General features: G+C 33.2%; 1 protein-coding gene across 1 annotated transcript; it reads left to right on the top strand.

Moving 5' to 3' along the window:
• Positions 1 to 6,350: 6,350 nt before the first annotated feature.
• LOC118755183 (activity-regulated cytoskeleton associated protein 1-like) lies at positions 6,351 to 8,894 on the top strand. The gene has a single exon (XM_036490036.1). It carries the CDS (start codon positions 6,455 to 6,457, stop codon positions 7,208 to 7,210), a length of 756 nt encoding a protein of 251 aa, XP_036345929.1. The 5' UTR covers positions 6,351 to 6,454; the 3' UTR covers positions 7,211 to 8,894.
• The last annotated feature ends 2,955 nt before the right edge of the window (positions 8,895 to 11,849 follow it).

Raw genomic sequence — 11,849 nt, 5'->3', positions numbered from 1 at the left:
CAACTATGAATGATGTTCGTTCATCCTACCTTTCTCTTTCATCCTTTTAATGAGCTTATTAGCAAAGAAATAAAAATGGTGAGAAAATACCTTTTCAATGATACCTCACAAGTCTAAATCGGAAGAGTTTGGGTTCAGTTATTCAAGTTTTTCTTATACCAATCTTTGAAAAAAGTTAAAAAAAAGCATCAAAATTAAATTCTTTTTTTTAATTTTTTACAAATATTTTTTATTCAGATTTTTTAAGCTTAAACCGTTTTGTCATTTGAGGGGATTTAAAGAAAAAAAATCTTTAAGAAATTATTTTTATTTATAAAAAAACTCCATTTTTGGAAGTATATTCAAATCGGTGCAGCTCACGTAAATATTAATATTTTTCCGAAATATTTTGGTGGGCGTCTTAAAATATAATATATATACATAATGTAAACACAGTGCCGATTTTTTTTTATATGGGGAGTGATGCAGTCTAATGTACATATGTACATTAATATGCTAACAGAAAATATCCTTAGTTTTCTGTAGTTTTTGTTGCAAGCTCTTTAATTTGATTTGTATTTGTTTTGGTAAAGAAATATTATTTTCGCATTTTCTGCTCTGTAAACAAATTATCGTTTGACACTTGAAACAAAAACGATAAGTTTTATTATTTCCTCTGCGTAGATTAAGTTTACTTACATACGTATGTACATATATAAAATCAATAATAAACAATTAAAATCAAGCTATTTAGGCAATTCTTCGAAAATGATATTCTACACTCACTTTTAAACATTAGACGGTCCGACGCAAAAAAAAACAAAAAAAAAAAAAACGATTCATAAAATTAGGTATACGTATTTTAAAGCTATTGTTGAATTCAGGGTCACTCATTTCTTTTGAAAAAGGTCAATGTTTCATTAATAGAATTTGTAAAGCATGCCTTATTTCCAGTAAATAGCTTTAAAAGAAAGAGAGATTGAAATTATGGAGATATGCGTTACAATTTTTTTATTTAAAGTCCTGCTGGCATTTTAAACGCGGTTTTAATTTTATAGGTATCATGGATATTTTTATTGTTATCTAAATGTGTGGGGAATCATAACATTTTTTCTGTAAATTTGTAGAATGTTGAGAGTAATGCGGGATTTCCACTAGGCATTTTTTTGGAATTTTTTCATTTATTTGTTTCGTTGAATACATTAGAATTAACCTTTTACTGTATGTACTAAAATAAAATATTTGTGCACTAGTTGAATTTTAAATATTCGTATCATGACGTTATAAAAATAGTCATTAAATACATTTCCAGATTACATTTTTTAAAAGCCACCAAGTTTTTGTCATTTCAATGCCTACACTGAACCAAAAATCCATCTCTGGATCAAAGAAAAACTTTCTTTACTGTAAGGTCGAAAATTCTTCCGAATGAGTAAAAAATTCTCCCGAATGCGTAATTTTTCTTTGGAATGTGTAAAAACGTACACGAAAATATATAACCGTGGATGTAATCCATCATTTTGAAGAAATGTTGGGCATGAAAAGAGGATAAAGCTTCTTTAGTGCTGTTTCGTTCCCATTTTTCTTCATTTTGATTGCTGTTTTTCTTCAATTAAGAGAAGTTTTTTTTGGGTGTAGTGGAAATTCGGCATGAATATGTAGCTCTATTTTCAAACGACACCTATGAAATGAAGGTGAAAAAATTTGTTTTACCTACAAATTTAAATTTTTTCATATATTTTTCCGTAAAAAAACTGTGACAAGAATTTGTCACTGATACAGACTAGAGCTGTAAATGTGTGGGAGATTTTAAATTTTCGTGAAGTTTGCATTAAAATGTGGTCAATGGGAGCTCTTAAGTCCAAAACATTTAATACATAGAAAAAGGTTTAAGAGGATAGGGAAAAAGATTCGCTGCAAACTTACCACATTTCATTTTATACAAATCTTAGTAGTTAGTCGAGGAAAAAGAGAACGCAGCTCATGCTTTCTCAACACACCGTAGCCAAAAAGTCCTATCTCAGTCTGCCGAAGGCCCGAAAGCTGCAGCGAAAATGCTTTGTCATATGAAGGAAATACTAGAAATAACCACAAATACACCAAAAGGAAAACTTTGTAGAAAAACATTTCATGCTAAAATTTAATACTCTTTTTTTTTGTGCGGGGGGATTTTCTAAAGAAGTTTAATTCGTGCCAAATTAATGGGCGAGAACAATCGAAAGAATTGACCCCCGACAAAAGAAGTTTAACAATAGCTTTGCTTGGCGAGACATCCTAATGTGCTCACTTACATATGTGCTTCCTTACGTACCCTGCAGGTAAATCCATCGATGCTACTCCTCAATTGAAGCTTGCATCGAGTGCTATAATACTCGAAAATGTCCTAAATTGTAAAAATTTTCCTCCTGCTGATCCCTTTTTCATTTCAAAATCTTGAGATGGTGTTGGAAAAATCACAAATTTGTACATAGATGTTTCCGTGAAGCCTCGGCGAAACATTCAGGTGACCAGAAAGCAATATTTTAGTTTTTTTTTTTGAAAATACATCGTTCATTTAATAAAAGACTGTCATAACTCTAAACCGAAATTTCTAAGAATATGATACAGAATTACTCGTTATAGCTAAAATCTTGTGTAGTTTCCTAGTAAGGAAACAATATGCATATTTTTTTTTCTAAATTTCGGAAGAAAAATTTCGCTTTTTGACTTGTGACAGTTTTATGGTAAATGGGCGATAAGTTCTTTTGTTAAAAATCTTAATCTCTTAAAATATCAAATCGTCAAAAATATTCCAAAGGGGATGAATGTTGATTATTCGTTTTGTGGAAATAATCAAAATGATAAACACAAAACAAATATTTATACGAAATTGCCTTTTGTTTATGAAAATCTGAAGTGTTAATCCAAACAAGCGCTTATTGGGAATTCTCAAAAAGTGTAATTTAATACGCGCGCGTATATTTTTTTTAAATATGAACATACAAATGTATGTACTCGTACATATGCGTATTTTAATGTTGCAGCAATATATATAGTATATGTAGATGGATATGAGGGTCAACCCATGTCAAATCGGCCAATGATTGGAATCGGCCATTATTGATTTGAACGAAGTTTGGTTAGAAATTTTGTTTTATCTTATAAGGAAATTCTGCCAAAGGAAAAAAATCGAAAGTTCAAAATTTCACAACCTTTGAAGGATTTCGCCATTTTACTTTTTTAATATTTCCAAAACTATTATAGTTACAAGTCATGTTTTAAAGGCGATATTTGGGGTTATATAAAATATATATAGTACATATTTATGTACATATATCCAAAAACGAAAAATAAAATACAAATTACAACATTTTATAATTTCAAAAATTATATAAGGAAAGACCTATTTAAGTTTTTTTCAAAATTTTTTCATCCGATAACTCTTACTGATCTTAAAATAACCTGTTTTTAGGGTTTTTTCTGAAATATGAATTTTTGAACTTTGCAAAATAATTTTTTTGCAACACTAAATTAAAAATAAAACAACAATTGTTTAACATAACATTATTTAGAGTTTTCAATTTTTTTTTTCAAAGATCAAAACTGAATAGATATCTTAAATAAACATGTATCTTATCTTCTGAGATCAGTTGCGTTATTGTATGAAAAAAGTTTAGCTGTATGAAAAAATTTAAAAAATATGGAAGTTTGCTTTTACGATTTTTTTTTTTATTTAAAAATTTTATAACCTTTTTTATTTTTCGAATTTTTGTATATGTTTTTTCTTTATAGCCTTAAATGTCACTTTTACAACGAGACGAGACCATTTTTGTACCTATAATAGTTTCTGATATATTCAAAACTTAAACTTGTGAAATTAAAAATTTTGCATAGCTTTCGAAAAAAAATTTTAATTTTCAAAAATGGTCGATTTCAACCATTGGTCGATTTGACATGGATTGACCCATATGCTAGTGTGTATTTAAATACCTACATATGTACTTATTGTACAAATGCATTCTATGTATACAAAAGTGTATAGAATTTCCACGCCGAAAGTAACTAAATGGGAATATGCCAGGGCCGGAGTTAAGTGGGCGTTTTCATGTGATTTGCTATCCCAAGCAAGCAAAGCAAAAGCTCCCCTTGTCAACATTTCGTGAACGCTGGAATAAAATACTAGTACCATAAGTGTTCTGTTCCAACAATTGAGGTTTTACTATATATAAAACTTCGAAAAAATGAGCGCCTGTCAAAAGAGCAATTTTAATGCTAAAAGATTAAAAAGAAACCGGTTGCAAATGGTTTCGACTTGCAAAGTGGAATCATCGATTCAAAGCAGTAATAAATCAATGGTTTTTTTGTCAATCGCATCATCACAGATCTGGGACAACTATTTGCTTTGTAAGGCATCTGTTTAATAATTCTTTAAGCTGGTGGTCTAGTGCCCGTTTTGGGATTTCCTTTTACTAAGAAGATAATAAACAACGATAAATTTTAGTATCTACGAAAAACTGTGTTTTAACTGCCGTTTTCTCCAGCAGTCTAAGTGAAAAATGATTTCTTTACTTCTGTCAGTTTTCATATTAAATAAAAATTATCCTTTTTCATTAAAACTACTTTCGTGAAATTTTATTTTTGAAAATTTCAAACCACCATCCCTTAACAATTTTACTGTACTCGATGTAGTATAGTTTATATTGCTTTCAGCCCCGTCTACGCCACTGTGGCACGTATATTTACATTATTGCATTAGGGTGGGACGGTTTTTTTTCGTAAAAAATGCAGATTAGCTTAAAACGCTGTAGATTTGATTCGTAAGGATTTTTCCAAGTCAAATTTTTAGAATCTTTAAAATTACATGTCCAGTTTAAAAATTACCTAAAAATTATGTCCGGTTTTTAAACTGACCAACAATTTATGTCCAGTTTTAAAATTACCTAAAAATTACGTCTGTTTTTTTAAGGAATTTTTTGTGCAATTTTTGAAGCATAAAATTATGTCTAGTAAAAAGTTATGTCCAGTTTTTAAATTGCCTAATATTTATATTTACTTCCTAAATTAAAAGTTATGTACATATATACGTAGATATATATGTATGTCCGGCTTTTGAATGAGAAAAACTTATGTCTCTTAAAATGACCAAACCTTAATGTTCACTTCTTTAATGGACAAATTGTATGCCCAATTTTTAAATTTCCTTAAATGTATATTAATTTTTTAAATAACCAAAAATGTACACCGATATTTTGATTACCTTAAATTTATGTTTAGGTTTTCAAATGATGAAAATTGTATGTCTAGTTTTTTGAATTACCCAAAAATTGTATCCTCTTTTCAAATTAAGAAATATATATGTCCGAAATTTATGTCCAACTTTTTAAAAGATACCAAAAACTTATGTCCAGTTTAAAATGGCCAAAATTTTTAAAATAACCAATATGTACGGTTTTAAATTACCCAAAATTATATCCAGTTTCTACCAAATATATATGTACATTTTTTAATGACCAAAAACTTATGTGCAGCTTTTAAATATCAATATCAATGGCCAAAATATATGCCCCGTTTATAAATTACCAAAAATTTATGTCCAGCTATTACTTTCAAGCACTCAAATATATATAGAGAACGACACTGCACACCCTATGAAAGTATTTACTATAAATACATACTGGTATGTATTGGTATGTACATAAGCCCTGGAATATTTTAATACGAGGGCAGTTTGATAAGTCAGCGGCCTTTTGAAATGCCCGGGTTGTGTTTGCAATTTACTTAGTTTGTACCTGGTAGCCATTAAAAGCAAAAAGGTTCTCTGGACGGTATTGCCTATTAAGCTGCGAACTACCAAAATCTGGCTAGGAACTGCTGCTCTATCCAAATTATTCTGCTAACCTAGCTAGAACCCTTTGAGTTTTTCGTGCTTTCAAACCTGAATAAAAGGTTCGGCGGTAAAATATTTTCGTTGAATGAAGAGGTCATCACGGAAACAAACGTCTGTTTTGGACACCTTGGGGAAAAACTTTTATTCAAATGAAAAAAGTGGGAAAAAAAACAACGATAATTTACAAGTCGGACTTAGCACAGTGCGTAGGCAACTGGCTGAGTCAGTGGTAACGTCGGTTCGAATCCTACTGAAAGAAGTCTGATGAGGAAATGTGGTGATTTCCGAAATAGCTATCACTTCTACAATTTTTTCAAATTATTGTTGCTTTTCCACAATAAGTTTTTCATTAAAAACGGCCTCGAGCTCAATAAAAATTGTTGAATTTTATTCAAAAAATCACTGACTTATCCGACTATCTTCGTATTTGCTTGTACATTTTCCTATCGACTCAAGGATATAAAATAATGTGAGTGCCGAATTTGAAGACAGTCTACTACGACCATTGCGGATAAATGGATTCGCCACAATCCGTGGCTTAATAATTTGACTCCAAACGTAATAACATTTAAAGTATAAATAAGTAAATAACGAAAACAAGAAAAAACAATGACAGACCCAACTTTAACTATCAATCACGAGCAACTAAAATCACTTATAGAATCTGTGCGGTTAAACATTCAAGCAAGCGCCAACGCTGCCGCTCCAGCCACCGTCCAAACCAAGGGCAGTTTCTCGAACTGTAGCAGCCATTTCCGTGGCCAACGTGACCATGAGGCCGTCGAAGAGTTCATCAACTCCATCGTAACTTATAAAGAAATTGAATCTATAAGCGATGAAGATGCGCTTAAAGGGCTCTCTTTACTACTACAAGGGCTTGCGTCCACTTGGTGGCAAGGCGTGCGCAAAGAAGCGAAAACTTGGGCGGACGCCATTGCATTGATACGCGATCACTTCTCGCCCACCAAGCCGGCCTACCAAATCTACTTAGAGATCTTTGGAAAACGGCAAGACGAACGCGTGGCAATAGACACTTTCATCTGCCAGAAGCGCGCTCTACTCGCACAACTGCCTGAGGGACGTCACGACGAGGAAACCGAATTGGATTTGGTCTATGGCCTGCTGAACATCAAATATCGAAAGCATATTCAGCGCCAAGATGTTCGGACGTTTCGCGAGTTGCTGGAGAAGGGACGAATAATTGAATTCAATAAATTGGAAATTGACGTCGCTCAGCGAGGACTAAAACGCACAAAACGCTGCAGCTACTGTAATTTCCGGGGGCACAGTTTTGAAGAGTGCCGCAAGCGCAAAGCAAGCGAAAACAAAGAATCGAAGGATAGCGAAAATAAAGAAGAAGAGTGATAAAAAATATCCGCTTCAACGAAATGCCTACAGTACAAACAGACGCAGCAGGTCCGGAATTTACTGACCGAGACTGATCTTCGCACAACTAAACAACTCGTCCTCTTCAAAATGGAGCAGAAAGCATTCGTCCAGCCAGCAGTTCGCTAACCGCCGCAACAGAAATTTATTTAAATTAATTAAGTTGTAACAGTTTTCTTAGCTTAAATACGTATTGTGTACAAGTTATTGTGTAAGTTAAGTACATTGCCGTAACTCATTCAGCCTATCCCGACGTCCGAGGTGTTTCGCACTTCCTGCAAATCTAATTGACATTTTTTTCTTAGCAGCGCAAAGTATCCAACTGCATCTTTCGAGTGCTTTGAATACTTTGCTCGGCTGCAGCGATATTTCTATTGGAAGAGCAGGAAGAAAAGAGACACCTGGGATACACCAACATCACATTCGAACATTCATCCGCCAACCCAGACACACGCTGTGCCGAGCACGGCTTTAGATGGCTACGCACGCCAGCAATGGAGTTTCTTCATTGCCAATTTGCATTTTTTCTTCTGCAGATCATTGGAATTTTCCAATGAAAATCACCAGAAGAACATTTGCAACGAGTCACCACAGCAGATATTGGAATTCGTCTGGCTCAACATTTTTTGTTTGCATAAATTTCTTTCGCCGTGTCGTGATTCAAAATTACTACTTTTCTTGGGTCCAATTTTAGTGGCGTCGTGGTTGCACGTCAAGCAGCTGGCATCCTCAGTTGAGGCTGGCAACTGCTTGACGTGTAACTACGTGATTTGGCTTTGGATAATTAAGGAAAAGTAGTTTTTTTTTATAATGTTTTCGAAACTGACGAACGAAATTTTGTACGAAATGTTGGGCTTAGAGGCGAATTCAATAGCTGTAAGTGACTCATAATCGGCCGCATTTGAGTTCGGACGCTGTGGCCTAAAAGTTATTCACTACAACAAATCCGCGAGCCAACCTTTCTAAAGGCAATTCTGGATTTTCTAAAATTAAAGATATCTTCAAGCATCGGCGTCTGCGCTTCCATGTGGCCGCATCTATCCGTCGCACATCAGTAAAGCTATTGCCTACAGCGTGTGTGTGTATATTTTTTCGTGCCTCTACATTTTGGACACGCCTGTGCCATTGGGAGACTGTATTTCTCCAGCGCTGCGTTGTAGTATGCGTCTCTTCGGAGTCACACACTGCGCCCGAGCGCCCACTTTTGTTGTCCCTTTTGGCACGGGCATGTCCAATTGTATAGGCAGGGGGGAAGTAGATATGCACCTTTAGGCAGAGCACTTACTATGCGACATAACATACATATACAGAGGCAACTCAATGTGCGCCTCCTCCACAAGTTCAATAATTGTACAACGATGGCTATGCGGTCGCCATTCGTACAGCTGGCACGCCAAACTGACGTCGTTCTGTTTCACAGCGGCGTCGGATGTGTGGCACGCTCGCGTATTAAAAATACGTTTCCTTTGGTTTTCGATTCGTCACGGCATTTGCCTCCGGAAATGTTGTGACTGTCTTGAACCCACTGTTCATCACAGCTCCGCATGTACTATTCCCTCAGTATTCGATAGCGCCTGACCTGACCAATTTTTCGTACACCGATAACGCCAACCACACAGTCTGGAGGAGCTGGCTCCAAATTCGGTTACGATTGGTCATCGAATATATATTCAATTTAAGAAGCGAACATATTGGCTTTGAATATTTGGCATCGAGTACTGGGGGAATTCGCATGGGGAGCTCTAATGAACAAATGAAATCTAAAAACTATCTAACTCTACCAACAACCAAACCAAAATGCAAACCTAAAAAAAAAAACAAAAAACCAAAAAAAAAACACAAAAAACAAAACCCAAAAAAAAATAAAATAAAACACAAAAAACTTACAAACGTAAATATTTCTTTCTTTTGGGAAGGGGTTATTTGCGGCGAGCCACAAAAGTATTGCACGAATTTATTCAGTTCATTCGAAGCAGCGCTTCTCAGCAGAGCGGAGCAAAAAATCAAGGAGCAAAGGATTTAACTGGAGCGGAGCTGGAGCAAAGAGCTAAAAAAAAATTCATTTGCTCCTTAGCTGCTTAAAGCAAAATAAGCAATACTTTGTTTTTATTGTGTTTTTTCACAAAAAATTTCAATAACAACGTTCTCAAGCTCAATAAAAATAAAAAATAAAAAATGTTCAGTTAATAAATTTACTTAAATTATAATTTTTTTGCCCCTGAAAACAACTGTGTTAAATAAATTTCCATTATTTTTGATACAGAAGTGTCCTTAGAGCATCTATATACATTTCTGCATCAAAAAGAAAATTTTCAAGAAAATGTCGCCTACGTTTCTTTGGCGGTTAGGGCTCGATATGTAAATAAATAAATAAATAAATAAAAGTTTTTTATTAGGAGCGAGAGTGGAGCAAGAGCGGAGCTCGGAGCAAAATAAAATACCGGAGTGGAGCTAGAGCGGAGCGATGAAAAAAACCTTTGCTCCAAAGCCCTGATTCGAAATTCTTACTGCAATTTCAGTGATAACCTGAAAATCTAGGAACGTATGAATGTAATTTGAATATACATTAGGATACACCACAAAAAAAAGTTGCGATTTTTTCCCAACGGATTTATACTACTTAATATATTTTAAGAATTCCGCCAAATTATTTCGAAAAAATATTAACATTTACGTAAGCTAGTGCGATTTGAAGATGCCTACACAAATAACGTTATTTTAATTACGGTAACAAAATTTTTAAACTTTTTTATGCTGATCTTTTGAACTTAAACTCTGAAGTGATTTTTTAGAAAAAAAAATATTATAAAAGACTAATTTTATTTATAAAAGAATAGATTTTTGGCGATATTTTCAACTAGGTCCAGCTCACGTAAATCTTAATATATTACCGAAATATTTTCGCGGAATGATGTGTATACATATGAATGTATATATACAGTAGGGAGCAGTGATGAGTACATTGTGGATTTTTGTTAAATATTTGCATTTTTTTATAACATTTTTTTGTTATTTTTTCGTAAAAACTTTATACAGAGCTTAGAAAAATTTAACAAACTTTCATTACAATTATGAGGTATTTAATCTGATTTTTTAGAATTTTTTAAGTATGCAGTTTTGTAAATTTAATATATATCCTTTACTTAAATTTATTTTTTATTTATTTAAAATTATTTTAGTTTAATAAAGTGCAAGTTTTAAGCGTTGATTTTTGAGTTTAGAGAATTTTTTTTGGTGACTTTTTGCACTTTTTTGCATACAAGAAATTCATTCATCTTATGGAAAAAATGCGCAAGACCATTTGCAAGGAAAATTTAAAAAAAAATCAACACCAGTTTTTAAAAATTACACTTTTTAAATGAAAAAACCCAAAAGTCGTCAGCAAAAAAATTACAAAAATCAAAGCGATTTTTCAGCCGCTTAAAACTTGTACTTTATTGTACTAAAATTATTAAATTTACAAAACTTCATACTCAATAAAAAATTCTAAAAAATCTGATAAAAAGCTCAAATTTTAATGAAAATTTGTTCAATTTTTCTAAGCTCTGTATGAAGTTTGATTTAAATGGTTTTGGTTAAAGCGTTAACCATATTTTTATAAAAAAATAACAAAAAAATTTTTGCTTTATAAACCTTGCTCCCCACTGTATAGTCGTAGCAATTCATATGTATGCAGTGTACACAGTTTTATGGATTTCGCGAAAATCGGACTACGATTGATTTAGCAAATAGCCGTGACAGTTTTTGACACACATACAAACAAATATTTTTTTTAATATTTCTTAAATTTTTTTGCAGAAACTTATTTAAAAGAACTTGTCTAAACGGCTCTACAAAATTGCGAGTAGTCCGAGTCATCACAAGAATCACTCGCTAGGAAGCAGGCGACTAATACCAGAGAAAATATAAGTCGGGCCTTTAAAAGCAAAAATAAAAATTTGTCACTCGCTGAGATTCGAGCCAGAGATGGAAAATAAAATTTTCAAATTGTACTTAATTTTAATGCAGATGCTGTACATCAAAAGCTTCGCCTTGTACCTTGCTTACTCTACTTTTGTAAAAACTAACCTTTGGTCTTTCCGCACGTGGGGATACCTTGGTACAAATGTTGGTGGATGTGCTTTCAGCTGCAATGTGCTTTGGCTGTGAGTTTTTACAGCCGTAAAAAGCTCAATGGTACCTACCGTAGCTTTAGTTGAGGTGGAAGTCAGCATGTCTACTACAGCCAAAGCATTTTTCCTTCAGTTGAAAGTCGGTTTTGATGATGAATTTCTGAAAATAATAAACAAATACTAGAAGAAAACTTACACCTGACTCGCAGGGGCTTCTAAATAAATGCGCCATGAGAACTCCCTATTCCATCAATAATAATACTGTAAAATTTTGGTTATTGAGGGCTTTGGTTTTTTTTCTCTTTTTTTAGCCCTTTTTGTTTTTATTATTCCTGTTTAAGGTTTGTTTCTTTGTAATTTTTTGATTTTTTTTTCTTTTGCCAAACTTAATGCTAAATATTTACAAAAATTTAGGTACATAGGAACTCTTAAAATAAGGTAGTTTTTAGAACAAATATCTCTCATTTTGAACTGGAATGTCTAAGCTCGCAATGCAGTGATTCTTC

Source organism: Rhagoletis pomonella, unplaced genomic scaffold, assembly GCF_013731165.1.
Source record: "Rhagoletis pomonella isolate Grant_MI unplaced genomic scaffold, Rhpom_1.0 Rhpom_scaffold_05569, whole genome shotgun sequence".
Classification (NCBI taxonomy): domain Eukaryota; kingdom Metazoa; phylum Arthropoda; class Insecta; order Diptera; family Tephritidae; genus Rhagoletis; species Rhagoletis pomonella.
Note: the sequence above shows the minus strand (reverse complement) of the source record. Positions and strands in the feature narration are given on the sequence as shown.